This window comes from Megalops cyprinoides, chromosome 1 (genome assembly GCF_013368585.1).
Source record: "Megalops cyprinoides isolate fMegCyp1 chromosome 1, fMegCyp1.pri, whole genome shotgun sequence".
NCBI lineage: Eukaryota > Metazoa > Chordata > Actinopteri > Elopiformes > Megalopidae > Megalops > Megalops cyprinoides.
In genome coordinates this window covers 24,060,230-24,075,375 of record NC_050583.1, presented here as the reverse complement: position 1 = coordinate 24,075,375, position 15,146 = coordinate 24,060,230, and the positions used below count along the sequence as shown (strand labels likewise).

At 39.1% G+C, this 15,146-nt stretch overlaps 1 protein-coding gene across 1 annotated transcript; it reads left to right on the top strand.

Annotated features, from left to right (window-relative positions):
- The first annotated feature begins 5,580 nt into the window (after window positions 1-5,580).
- Window positions 5,581-9,514, top strand: tob1b (transducer of ERBB2, 1b). The gene is made up of 2 exons (XM_036529702.1): window positions 5,581-5,835; window positions 7,450-9,514. Exon 2 carries the CDS (start codon window positions 7,646-7,648, stop codon window positions 8,618-8,620), a length of 975 nt encoding a protein of 324 aa, XP_036385595.1. The 5' UTR covers window positions 5,581-5,835; window positions 7,450-7,645; the 3' UTR covers window positions 8,621-9,514.
- Window positions 9,515-15,146: the final 5,632 nt, after the last annotated feature.

Genomic DNA, 15,146 nt, shown 5'->3' with positions numbered 1-15,146 from the left:
TGAAGTGGGACTTAAGCCTGGCATGTATGGCCATGATGTCATAGGCCAAATGCAGCAATAAAAGTATATAACCATCCCTACCCACGCTCCTGACAGCATATTACAAAGCTCTGTGCTGGACTACTGCATGCGGAAAACATACAGCAAATGGGGCTGATTAAGATCTATTTTCATTTTTGTCTTATGATACTCTTCAATGCTACCCACATCACAGCAGTAGATACAATATTTAAATACAGGAAAACAAACTGTAAGACCAGCAAAACTGGCAAGAGCCAGTTCACTGCAGCAGGATAGTAAACAACTGATCAGAACTGAACATAATCAGAATAACTGAAGAACAGAATACGTCAAGGGCTTCAGTTTCAAGATAAGATGCTGTTTTAGCCATGAGTTGTAGATACTGTAATTATGAAAAAGTCAAGACATTCGGTATCACTCAGGAATCATGTAATCACTACCTCTTTATTTTCAAGTCACTTTTTTTTCCTCCCTAGAGAGGAAAGAAAACAGAACCAATCTAAGGGGCTGTTGAAGATTAAAGATGTGTAAAAGGTCCCTTTCCAGTGGGACTAGTCATAGTTGTGAGTACATGGGCGTCAGTTTGTTTTGAAAAGTGCTGGGGACAGCGACGGGTTCGACGTGTTCACACCTTTTTAAAGTGGTGGGGACGAAATGGGCCATGACAAAAAGTGGTGGGGACATGTCCCCAGCGTCCCCAGTGTAAATGACGCCTATACGTGAGTGGAAGGTCTGTAACTGGATTACACGTAACACAATGTATCTGTTTTAATGTGATTACTATGAATGCTAACCATCCAAATGCCCTAATGCATCTCTGGCTCAGTGAGTAAAATGGTCAATTAAAGAAGAATCTGTATCTGTATGTATTCTGTATAGAACAAGTACAGGCATTTTGATTAATTATTAATGGATATAATTGTAATATGTGTATTTGTAGGGACATTATGCATTTTTTAAAGCTGTGTGGAATTTAAAGCTTTGCGGCAATTCCTGTACAGTTGTTCTAGACAGCGTATTCAATGTCTTAACCTGGTTTTAATCTTCATAGGCAACATGAAAAGGGAATATCTTTCATCTGTTTGGAAATAAAATGGTTAACAGATGAATAACAAAAAAGAGAGAAATTGGTGCTTGTAAATATGTACCATTTTTCCACTGATTGAGACTGATGCTTAAAAGGAGGAATTATCAAAAATGGATGTGATATACCTACTCATTTGTCAATGGTTTGAGTCAATATGAACAAAAAATACATAGGAAAACAGAAGTTCCCATTTATTCGGGTTCTCTTGAGGGGTGAAGCTATTGTGCTTGGTGGAGTGGGTGCCAACAGACGATGCTGCAGCTATAGGAAGATCTATCTGAAAAGCATCCATTGTTTTGCTATTGTAGCCAAGAACTTTAACAGTCTATATTTATCAAAGCAAATGCTGTCCATTTCATCCCGGTATAAAGAAATGGCAGCATACTATGACAAGATCTCTGCAGGAATTGATCAGCACTTTTCAGTCTGTTTTATTTGTTTCTTAGTCCTTGAATAACAGTGAGGCAGGATTATCGATCATGCCATCCCAGTTTGTGACTAGTCCTTTATCTCTTGGTTTTGGATTGTCCTTTTCACTTGGCGTGTATACGCATTGTTCCAGGGAGTCGCACAAGCACTGACATATATATCATTATGGCTTCCTTTGGGAAGGAATACATCAACAGAAGCCTCAAAGAGCTCTATGATTCTGTAATGTGAGCCATGCATATGTGCTTTTATGTGTACTGTTGCCTCCCTCTATTATGTTTCAGTCAATGCCTGGGAAATGTTTTCCTCTGAACAAAGGTAGAGTCTATTCACACACAGATCCATGGAACCTTTGACTGCAACAGTTCTGGTTCTGACACGGTAAATGTATGACAGTTACCACTAGTTCTGATGCTGTTGCTTACAATATTAGAAGACATTAGATTGCAAAGGATATATTGTTCTCTTTGGGTGATTTATAGATACATACCTTCCACACTAACATGTGATTTTCACTAAATTTAAAAAGAATACAGTAAAATCCATTACAGTCAATAGTGTCTTCAACAACATGTCTTTTGTCAACATGTGACTTTCTACCTGCTGTGCAGTTACATTGACTGGCAATTTCTGCCCTACGGTGGGAATCCATAATAAGCCTCGTAATCCAAGTCCTGTAGCTTCCATGAACTTGGTTGCGCTTATACAATTCTGATATGGTGTTTTGCATAAACATAGTTGACATTATGGATTTTAGACATGTGTCATAGGGGTGCTGGAAGCTAAGTGAGGACCTTGACTTTAGTTGTCTTGTTGCACTTTAAAGGATATGCACAACAAAAACAGCGTGCAAAGTGTGGTGGTGAAGATTATTGCAGGAAATGTATAAAGACTGGGGTGAGTCTGCCAAGTACAGCAATCACTGGGTGAGCAGACTACTGGTTTTAGCAAATGAGAACATGCTGTAAGTGCAGATGCTGAAAGTGGCATGAGATATCTGTATGTTTGGAAAGCCAAGAATTTGAAATCAGATGATGGGACGGATACATTTTGAAGTTCAAAAATGTAGGCAAACTGATATGATTATGTAGTAGTTGCTGTTTGTCAGCTAAATGAAATCTCTCGCTCTTATCAAGTTAATGAAACACAACCAAAATACAAGTTAAACTGACCAGGTGCACACTACCATGGATGCAGCTAATAAGTGCCATTCTGTTGGGCTGAAATAAAAGAATAAACATCTAGCCTTCTGTTATAGAAAGCTACACCTCAGGAAGTAAAATACAGCTTATTTTTTCAGAGGGACCTGTATCTGCTGAAACTTTCAACCCACAGTTAAATATAACTAATCGAAACAGTAAATAAAATCCAACTAATGAAGAAGAAAATAATATGAACTTTTATAATAATAAAACTTGTTAACAGTGTTAACTGAAGCATTGATAAACTGACCATGTTGTGCAAATGGTTAAATGGATGGATATGGATAAATGGTTAGAATATTCTGGATAAAAATTGCCCAGAGAATGAACCAGCAGACTGAAACTACTGATCCTGTTTCATATTTGTGCCTATCAAAAACTAAATGACTGCTTTTATTGGCACAGGCACAGAGAATCAATAAGGAAATCAACTTATATTCTTTGTTGATTTTGTGTGTGCAGTTGTATAAGTGACACATCAGCCACACATCTCTCTGTGTTGTAAGACATTTAGCTGGCTTTCATTGCTTCTCCGGCGCTGCATGTCAGGTGTCGTTTCCACTGCGTCTAAGAATGACCTGTAATTAGTTCAGCAAATTAATCAAAACAATGTCTGCCACATTAAAACTATCTACATACACAGAACATTTTATCATTGAGAATGTGACACCTGCTCAATTCAGGATTGATTACTTTTAGAATGGCACTTGGTCAAGGGACCAGGGCTGTCACGTATCATTTAATTGTTTTTATTTACATTATCCAGACCACTGAGGAGAGATTGTACGTTTTTGATGTTTTCAGTGATGAGCGACTAAGACTATTCAATTTAAAAGTAAACAGACTGTTTTTAGATAAAATAACTAATGTATATCAGATACAGTGTTGTTTTCATGGATGTCACATATTCATATCATAAAATGCACTGGTAAGCATTTTCTGGAAAACCTGCATTCATTATAAAGGCCTTGGAAAGTATGCAGAAAGGATGGTTTGATGTTCATATTGACTATTGTATGCAATTAGAAACATGAATGGTATGGTTTTGGGACAGAAGCGTGGGAATTAGTGCAAAGAATTATTTGCAGTGGATGTGGTTTATACTACTCTAGTGATCTGTCCAACCAACAATATCTCCTTGTGACAACATGTTATTTTTTCATTGTGTGTATGTTTCTAAAAATAGGACAGAGTCTTATCATTCCATGCCCAGTACTGTAGGGTCTTGACTTTAATGCAGAGAAGAACAGACCTCTCAAACAGACCTCGCTCTCAGCTGAGAACTGTCTCATTGTGGAACTGTACACATCCTGTCCCCGTACTGTCGCTATACTTGCTGTATGCACTTTTGTAAGTCGCTTTGGATAAAAGCGTCTGCTAAATAAATAAATGTAAATGTAAATGTAAACATAGAGCTAGTGAAAGGAGAGATGAAGAGAAGAGACATAGATATCCTCTGGAAGGATGAAGACAAACTTATTGAGCTAACAACATTTTGCTGCAGACGTTGATGAGGGCTATTGGCACAGACAAGAAGGCTGGCCAACCAATAGCTGTAGCAGTCCAAGCAAGATGGTACAAGGCCCTGGACCAGGTGTTTGAAAGAGCAGATGACTAATCCTTCAAATGTTATTGTGGAAGAACCTACCGAACAAGTCAAAGTGATGCTATTAGTTACACAATAGATACACACACTTTTCTATGGATTAAAAATATAATATTACAATTACGGAATCTAAAAATAGAGATTTATATTAAATTACACAGAACATTATTTCCATATTGCAACATTGTGTAAATCAGATGTTTACATTCCACTTGTGGTTAGGCAAGTTGCTACTGTTCTGCAGTGTTTGTGCAAACACATTTGACAAGATCCAGCACATGTAACGTTAAAACGTTGTTTTCCCCCGATTGAGATAAATGTCCCTTTAAATTCAAATAAGGACTTGAACGGATCAGTGCGTGTGTCCCATTCACACAGCATGACGTACTGAATGGCATCAGCACCTTAGATACGTGTTTTCAGCCAATCACCATCGCCTTTTAACTATGCGAGCACACAGTGGCAGAGCAGAGCACACCTCCACTACAACCTACTTCCTCAGTATCGCTCCGCACTTGGATTCCACTCTTAGATTGCCTGTCCGCTTTGGGCTGATATAGTCAGTCTGTAATTTGCATTAATTTTTTGTCTAAGGCATCGGTCTTTACACTTTTAGTCTCTCAAGACCAGTTTTGAGACACTACATTATTTGTTTTCAGCGACAACAATCGTAAATATTTTAAATGTAGCCAGAATAAATGTTATTATCTGGAAATACCGTATATATAGAACTGCACAAAAACAACTGAACATATCTGTGGTATACGTAATTGTTAGATATGATAGTTAGCTCCCTCGTTATTCACCAATAATTCATGTATTTTCTAGCTAAAAGTCGCCAACATGAGCTAGTTTGGTGACGAGGAGGCTGTTGTGGTTTAAAGAGCAGCTGAAATATTTTTGTTCAGCTAGCACTCACCGCATTCACTGCGGATTGGCCCAGAGTTGTTCTATGCAGTCCACGAACCAATCGCAGTCAAAGGCGTAGGGTATTCATTAAATAACCACACGCCCAATCAGTTGTCTTGGATTGACAGTTGAATTTTACCAATAATCAAACGATATTTTGTCGCTATTCCGCGATGAACGTGAAAACTCGACCAATAGTCGACGGGTAGGCGGTGTTCTCTGTTGTTTTGACCTCTGAGAACCGCATCACCGCCTACCTCGTGCCCGTGGCGGAGGAAAGCTATATAAGTCAGGCAGATGACAGCTACTTGGCCAGAGTTGTAAAAACTCCCAGGCAGTGGGGAGTCAGCTAGCCTGCAGAGAGAAAAAAGAAACGAATCGTCTAAAAATAGAAACTGCGCGAAGCAAAATAACGATTATTACACGGACTGGAATGTTATTTTTAATTTGTGAAACTATACTAATAATATAAGAAGAAAGTATTTGTATGATAGTTTATCCACTTTTCTGAGATAGCAAGTCATTTGTCCTAGCTAGCAAGCTAAAATTCAAGAAATCTACTGTGAAATTTTGACCATAAAGTAAGTATTGGTTTTGTTGCTGTAAACTGTTTTTTCTCCTCTGTTGAGTTGCCTCCGTGATATTCGTTGTTAAATTGATATTGCAGTAACTTGGCTATCTTGCTTGTTTGCTGGGTGGCTAGCTAGCTAGGTCGCTGGTCCATGACATTGCAGCTACTAAATCGTGTAACTTAGATTAACTGCGTTACTAGGTAGCACACTGTGTAACTGTAGACTCTGTAGCTAGCTAACTTTTAGCCAACGTGGTAGTTCAGTGTCCGCCGTTCAGTGAAAACAGCATAAATCCTTTACGATCATTAGCTATCTAGGGGACGAGCATAACGTTAACATTTATTTTGTAGCAAGGTTGGTAGGTTACGTAACTTAAGGGTGATACGGTCGATGTAGCCAGCTAACTCGCGACTTAACTAATTCGCTAGCTAACTAGATAAATGTTGTCTTACTCGTTAAACGTTAGCTTGCAGGATGGCAAGTTAACCAGTGGTGTGCTGTCTAACTAGCTAACATTAGCTGGCCAGCCAGCCAGTACGTTTCATGAGCGAATTCGCATCTAGTTCTAACTATAGCGACATGCTACGTTAGCTGGCTGCATTCGTTAGTTAGATATTGTCAACTTAACTGTCAATATAAACTGAATTTCAGTCGTAACCTTAGTCATAGAGAAGGTTGATTTACTGTTTTGAACGACATCTTTCGCAGATGTCGAATTTTAATTCCAAACCCTTCCTTAAGGGAGGCGAAATGTCCTTTCTCGCCAGCTGCGCGTGTGTGATAAGAAATTAAATGAGGACCTCCATATTATGTAATAAACTCCTGTCAGTCGTTTGCTACTGAGGAATCATTGGTAACGTTAGGTTACTAACTAGTTACTTATGCAGTTTTTAGTTTTACACATCTATGTTTTATATTTAGTATGCCTACTATTTTCACGAATATGCTTCATCGTGACCAGCTGTTGGCAAAACGCATTTAAGATGCGATTTCTGCTCCATAGCAGTTTCTTCTGTGGTTAGCTGGCTGTACATTATGTATACCCATGAGGAAGAAATGTTTTCAGCGAAAGCAGACAAACATCGGCCAACTGCAAACCACGTAGCTGTGTCGATGAACTGGAAAGGACTGCGCTGTATTATTTGGAATAGCAATCTCGCTTGTGTGTTGTCCCCTCCCTTCGCGTATCGTTTAAAGGTCATTTTACTGCACGGGCTTGGAGGTTCACCAGCTTTTATTTTGAACTATCGTTCGCCTTACTTCCCAACTACAATACTGTTAGCCAGCTAGCTATACTTCCCAACGGAGGCATTAGCTGGAATGGTTCTTATAATTTCAGTGTTCGTAGCATTCTGCGTGTATTGCAGACGTTATATTTCGTCGTTTAGGCAAACAATGTCGTGCTTACACCGCAGATGCTTGCAAATTGTTTCCCTGAATTAATTATCTGAAATGTGAAATTTAAGGCAACCGAATTACAATTTACCCTGCTTTTTTGTAATCGGACACGAACGTCTTAGCCCTTTTGCTATACTAGCGAAAGTGTTCATTTATTTACAGTATTGTCTAGATTGACTTGAACAGCCTCGTTCTTACCGTTTTCCCCTCTCTTTTCCCCTAAAGGAACAAGAACACTTGCCTCTGGAAGGCTGGGAATTTCTTCTGCAACCAGCACTTTTTTATTTTAACGAAGTTGTAGTTTCTCTGTTTGGTGAAAACTGAACACTGCTGCCTTGGAGGTTTTTGCAACACTCGGGAAAAGCATCAAAGCAAAAAGGAAAACGAGAACCTACACTTGCAACCGTACAGTGCAGCAGCTATGCAGCTTGAAATCCAAGTAGCACTCAACTTTATTATTTCTTATTTGTACAATAAGCTCCCTCGGCGACGTGTGAACATCTTTGGTGAAGAGCTGGAGAGGCAGCTGAAGAAGAAATATGAAGGACACTGGTACCCAGACAAGCCATATAAAGGGTCTGGATTCAGATGCATACACGTAGGGGAGAAAGTGGACCCCGTTGTGGAACAAGCAGCCAAAGAGAGTGGGTTGGACATCGAAGACGTTCGCAACAATTTGCCTCAGGATCTTAGCGTGTGGATCGATCCTTTTGAGGTGTCTTATCAGATTGGAGAAAAGGGACCTGTCAAGGTGCTCTATGTGGATGATAACAGTGAGAATGGGTCAGAGTTGGACAAGGAGATCAAGAACAGCTTTAACCCTGAGGCCCAGGTGTTCATGCCAATCAGTGACCCAGTGGGGGCCTCCTCAGAGTCCAGCTCCCCGTCACCTCCCTTTGGCCAGTCAGCCGCTGTCAGCCCCTCTTTCATGCCGCGCTCCACCCAGCCTTTAACCTTCACCACTGCCACGTTTGCTGCCACCAAGTTCGGGTCGACCAAAATGAAGAACAGCGGCCGGAACAACAGCAAGGTCGCGCGCACGTCGCCCACCAACTTGGGCTTGAATGTGAACAACCTCTTGAAGCAGAAAGCCATCTCCACGTCAATGCATTCTCTGTATGGGCTCGGCCTGAGCAGCCAGCAGCAGAAGACTTCTGCCCTTTCCCCCAATGCAAAGGAGTTTGTGTTCCCCAACATCCAGGGGCAGGGAAGCACCAGTGCAATGTTCCCAGGTGACAACTCCATCAGTCTCAGTCCTCTCCAGTACAGTAATGCCTTTGATGTGTTTGCGGCATACGGTGGCCTCAACGAGAAGTCCCTTATGGATGGCCTAAACTTCAGCCTGAACAACATGCAGTATTCTAACCAGCAATTCCAGCCAGTCATGGCTAACTAATACAGTTAAAAGATGCATCTATAAATAATGATGATGAAGGGGGAAACGCACATTTAAACAAAAAAAGAGAAATTGCATAAAAAGAAATGAGAAATGTCAGTTTAAAGATCCCTGTTAAAGTTGTTGAAGTCAAAGCGCATGCGCCCAAGGGTGTTCAGTGTGCCCCCTTGAGTTTGTTTTTACAAAAGCTTGTAGTACAAACATGTCCAAGCTTGGTTACTTAAATTCTACATGCATCATTTTTTTCTTTTTGCCAACCAAGCACAAAATAATTTTTTACTATGTTTTAAAAAATATACTCTAAAAGATTAAAAAACAAACCAAGTGATGGCCTCTTACAGTATTTAAACATTAGTAAGACATGGCTGATTTTTAAGAATTGGCTAATGAATAAATGGGGTTACTTGGTCTTTTTTCTAATTGTATAATTTAATTTAGTACAGAGTTTGTAAAATATCAGAGTATATATTGTTTCTACGACATGGTATTGCATTTATATCTTTTTACTACTCCAGTGATCTGTGATGGCTGCAGCAGCTTTACGTTATATTTTTGTTTTCTTTTTTTTAAGGAAAATTGTAAAACAAATAAATCCATCTTTAAAAACATCAACTATTCTAAAGATTGTGTACAGAATATTCCTTAGTGGTGGAATTAAAGTGTAGGAATATTTGCTTTTTTTGAAACATAAGAGTTGTATTTTCTGTTAAGAGTTTAAAGATTTTTGCTATATTATGGACAAAATGTAATCGTATATATTAATTTTGTACCTACATTGTGCAATACTTGATAAAAAAACGGTATAACAAAGTATTTTGAGTCAGTGTCTTACATGTCAAGAGGGACTGAAATAGTTTATATTGTTAAGTTTGTATTAAAATGCTTCAAAAATGATATGCTTGTCTTTATTTTTTTTAATTTCATATTTGCATTCTGGCCTTTTTAATAAAATAAAATACAGTCAAAACTGAGCTTTCTGCTTTTTATCTTTAACTCTGATTTTTCCCCTTTATTCATCATTACCATTAGAGTAAGTAGGAAGCTCTGAATGCTAGCTATGGGTTCTTGACACTTGCGAAGGATTCAAAATGTTTTGATATCACCAATTTGGGCAGTCATTTGGAGTAGCTTTTCAATTGCAGAATGTATATTGGAACACAGAATGGCTCTAGGAGTGTAGAAGTTTGAGTAGAATGTGTGGGAGTGCCTCATTTCATGCTACTTCAGTTCAGTCCCTGTAAATAAAACAGCAGCTGGTCTTATAAGGGGCTCGGTGGGGTAGAATACATAAACCTCTGCGAAGACCAACAGAAAATGGGAAGTGGTGGCCAGTCTACCCAAGTACTGTTAACCACATTCAAATGCAGAGTAGGCCTATTTATTGTCAAGGGTGTGGAGAAAGAACATATTGTTTGGAATAAATTTCCTCTTCTTCCACTGGTAGGATGCAGAGATGAATGTGAATGTGCAATTAAAAAGCAGTCTATTGCTTTTGGTCAGCCTTTGTGTTTCTATTCCTGATTCTTCATACATGTTAATCTGTATATATAGATGGAAACTGCTGAAACCGGTTGGAAGGCATAATAACACCATGCTATGCTCTCAGTTTCCTCCATCTGCTTGCTAATTCTCAGTTCAGTACAAACTGAGAAGTCACTTCAGTGGCAGGTGCTCTCCCTTATCTCCACAGGGATGGTGTCTGGTGCTTCGTTGCATGGAGTACCTTTTCCACCAGAAATGCATTGTGATGAACTTAGAAGGACACGTTGTGACTAGTTAGCCTTTCAATGTGTCAGGGCAGCAAGGCAACAGAGTGAGCAGGACCATAAGAAATTCCATTTATGTCACATCAGGAAGTGTGTCCTGATTGCTCATTGGGTCTTGGGAAAGCCATCATTGCGGTGAAAGAGCAGTCTGACATAATTGTTGTTTTTGTTTTTGGTTATGACTGAGTGTCAGTAATGGTGAAAAGAAAGCAATGGGTATCAGCTGCTGTCTAAAGTGGTGGTCTGGGGGATAACTCGCGTGGATTTAGACTGATCCTCTCTCGGCTGGACTCTTTGTTGTGAAAACACTTGAGCCGCTCTCAGTTACAGCAGAGTGGCACATCCAACATGGGCGTGTGAAGTGCATTCTGTCCCTCAGTGAAGAGGGAGCTTATGGCATCATTGATGAAATATGGCCCCTGGCAGCCACAAAAACAGGTGGGGGGCTATTTAAGTGAAACCATCAAGGCATAATCATAACATCAACCCCAAGTCTCTCAGTGAAACGTTTTATGGCTTTCCAGCTCCTGTTATGAGCCACCCTAGTTTATTTATAGGTGGTGTGAATTGCATTCATGCTCGACACTCAAAAAGTGTTTAGTTTGTTAAATGAAAGTGAAGTAAAGCTAGAAATGTATAATGTGCACTTGTGGAATACATTTTGTGAATGTCCACAGCTCAATTTGTCCTTGGATATGTACTACAAAACAATATATTTTTACAGGAGTTTTGATATGTTTACCTTGTAAATGTATCTTACTCCTGTGGGGTGAATGTGTTACCCATGTGGGCATACCAGTATGGCAAGACAATTTCTTTGAAATTGTGGTCTTTGTTTTTGCAGCTGAGGTGTTAAGGCTTCCTGCGAGGGCCCTTTGAAGAACTGAGACAGTAGTATGTATGGTATTTGCAAATCGGATTTATTAATTATTGACCAGAGAATCTGAAACTGAGCTGATACCCCATGCAGGACACACATTTCCCATTGCGCTTTGCCCTTTAGGCTAGTGTGGATGTTTCAGATGGGTATTTTCAGGGGCTGTGAAGGATTTCAAACCTGACAAGTGTGTCATTGCATTACAGCATTTAGCCTTATTCTGAGCAAAATGGGATTTTGTTTTCCGTATTACTTTTCGTCTAGGGGAAGATGTGTCCAAGGAAGATTACAGTTGCAGTCTATGGTTCTGTAACACTTGCATGGCAATGCTGAATAAAGCTTTCTGTTTCATTTGAAACCATGAATTTGATACTTCATGAAGAGAACATTGTATTTCCTCTGAAAGTGGAACTGCATGGACTGTTTTGAATATTGGTACCATGCAAGATGCTATGAATATACAGAGAGTCTTCTGTGACACAATTTTAAAAACAGTATTACCTCTCTGCGGCCTTTTCTTATCTCAGAGAGGGTATGCTGTCACTAAAAATATTCCTGAAGCATCCAGTGTGCAAGATGTTATTGAATAGACCATCTTCAAGATCTCACGGTGAGAAAAACTGACACTTCCTTAGCCTACAATTTGTAAGTATGCAGTAACATTTTTTTTATTTTATTTTACTGTACCTTTACGTAATGCATATAATACATACCTTCACAGTCATGTAAGCAATCAACCTTATGTCTACTAACACTTTCTAATTATGTTTGGCTTACAAATAAACATTATTGTAGATACTGCTGTTATATGTAAATAAAAGCACTGAAGAGTTCATTTAAATAGTATTTTCTCCATTTCTATTGCTGCATTGAATGCATTCTTTTCCCAAAGGAAAGTCAAAATAACTGGCATTCATGACCTTCCCAAACAAAGTGTGTTATTACTATCATTTCTAAATAAAATGAGTAAACAAAAAAAGTTTATCTCTGAAACTATTTAAGATGTTTCCAATCACATTTTCTCCTTTTTGGAGGAACAAATGCAGTGTTCGGTTTTCAGTCCTTAGATAGTTGGTATAACCTGTAACCTTTTGAACAACAACCTTTTGAAAAAGCAATATGTCAGATTTTTCATTATAATCCCTCTTCCACAGGCCATGGTTGATTATAGTGAAAAAATCATCTGTTGAAATATCAACCATTGTTGATAACAATAGGAAGTGTAAGATTCTATAGAACATAAATGAAACATAACAGATCTACCTAAATGATGAAAATCATTTAAAAGGATTAGTTATTTAGCTGCTTTGACATGTTGTCTTATTTTTAATTTTGAATGTATCTGAAGAACAACCCTCTATTAACTTTCTGAACACACTGTTGTAAAACAAAAGGTGTCCTCTGACTTATCAAACAAAGGGGAGATAAAAATCCTGAAGCTACTATTTGTACTACTATTAGAACTACTGTTTGCTCTTGTTTTTTCGTAGATCAGTCAGGATAGTGGGATCTGTTTGGTCCCAGTCAGATACTTATACTTCAGAGATAAAAAGGAAATTGTGTGTCCTTGAGAAAGGTGCTTTTTTCTAAATGTCTGCCTGTTTTGGCGTTGATGACGCTTTCTTGAACTGTAAATGAAACATAACAAACAAAATCTGCTATGATCTGTCTGTTTTCACAGAGTGCTTGATATAGCTTCCTTTGTGATGTAATGTAATGGATTAGTTGGCTTGTACACAGCCACCGCCTGCTCCCACAGAGAAATGGGAGATATGCAGTGTTGTGTACACAGGCCCTCTGTGTTATTTTGCCTTACCAACAGTAGCATATTTACTACAAACTAAAAGCAAGCACACCTGGTACATCTTAAAAGCTGTCTCTTCCAATAGAACATATGCATCAGCTCTTACGAGGACACCCTGCCATGGTGCTGTGCCTTGATGTAGTGCAGAGTCCAACCAATTCTAATTGAACTCATCCAGGGGCTTCCTTTTGTGGCAAAATGTGCCTTTGACTTGACTGTGGGGACCAGGTGCTGTGCCATACCAGTGAACCCGATAAGGAAAGGTTATTGAATTGCAAGGACACTCATTTGTCTGTACTCTTCGATCTGCTGAGATTGCATTAAAACTGTGGTAAACTCCAGGAGGAAATGCCACCAGTTATCCATTATTGCATTTCCGTGCTATGAAACTGACATATCAATGGTTTGCAGTGCTGAGATGCTGCATGTGGATGAACACATTTATTTTATTTGGGAGATTTTTCAAAGAATACATTCAAAGTAAACATAGCGGTTTATTAAAACGAAAAAAGAAAATACAAAAATCCCAAGAGATATTAGATGTAAAATCCTAGGTTAAAGCTCATGATAAAGGTTTAATGAATTCCGCCTGTGTTTTGAATGGATAAAATATAACTGTGGTCAGCTCCTTCTTTCATGTCCTGCCAAGTAATTTCACTGCTCAGTCCAAGGATCACCCCTTTTGCCCAATAGTCATTTCAAAGCCAGACACTTACTCAACATGAAAGTAGTCCAATGAGAATCTATACTTCAAGTAAGATGCTGTTGTAGAGCAGTGCTAGAATCCAAAAATTGTAATGATTGTTGTGTTTTGTTATGAAGAGTCGTAGCTGTGGTTTCCAAATATTTCACCGGAAGGTTGCAATCGCTGGAGCATTACTCACACATAAGATGTAAAAATATCTTTAGATCTACTACGTCACCAAGGGAGAAGTCACTGTCTGGGCTCAATGGGTGAGCCTCTTGCTTTAAGTATAAACATAGAACAGCCTCTCGCCAACATTTACTTCAGGACTTTGTCAACACAAGTGAATGACAGAAATTTATGCCCTTTCAGAGACCTGGGGTGGATCTGAACTGAGCAGCCAGTTCAGTGCCCTTTCAAGGAATGCATTCATGGCAGTTCCAGGAAGATCCTGAAAATCAAGTAGATCCGGCACACCTGAAAATGTCTGGTCCCTCAACAAAATGGATGTTGATTCTCCGCAGGAGCACACACATAGCTCCCCATGAATGCTATAATGTTATCGTATAGAGTCTTAAAAAGGTAGCTTTAGACTGAAATGTTGAAACAGTTGTCTTTTATGTATTTTCCCTTAGAGGAATGCATTTCCCTGTTCTGTTGAGAGTGAAGTGTTAGTTGCAGATAGTTGGCATGCTTCTAATTGCACACATTCCTTTGGATCTGGCTCGGTTAGGTTGTCACATCCTATCTGTATTACTTGATAATTCTCTTATTTCTCATGGTGAAATTATTCAACCTCATACTAATCACAAAGCACACATCTGCTCATGGTGAATTTATTGCTCCATGTTTTGATTTAAGGCTGCAGAAGGACCCTGCATCCACCACTGGGCTGTGATTTGGTGGGTCTATACTTGAACTCAGCAGGAGCTTATTGTAATGTAAGGGTGTACAGTCACACAGATGATACAATGGACTCTGTCAAACAGAACCTATCAGCATGAAACCATGTAATACACTCCTCTGCTTCAGTGCATGTTTTGAAAACTACTACTGAGATCTAAAGCACACCCAAGTTTGGCTTCAAGCAGAAATGTCCATGGCATTATCACAAAGAGTATAGTCTGCATCTGGAGAATATTGAAAACATAAATGTGTTTATTCCTTGAGTTGAAAGAGTAAGCTTCAGTACAGTACAGCTTTTATTTTTAAGCAGAGGTGCTGGGGTGACCTTTCTGTTTTCCGGATAATAAAATCACAAAATTTCTTATTCTGCACCATTTCCCACCCGCAGACAGTAGGTCTATACATGTCCAGAGATGTAATATTGATGGATTTCATTAGCAGTTGCCGTAGCTCCTTGTCTGAGTTTTCCAGAGGCTGTAGAGAACATC

Bases quoted from the DNA above. Each gene is read 5' to 3' on its own strand.
- tob1b (XM_036529702.1), top strand. From the start codon at position 7,646: ATGCAGCTTGAAATCCAAGTAGCACTCAACTTTATTATTTCTTATTTG.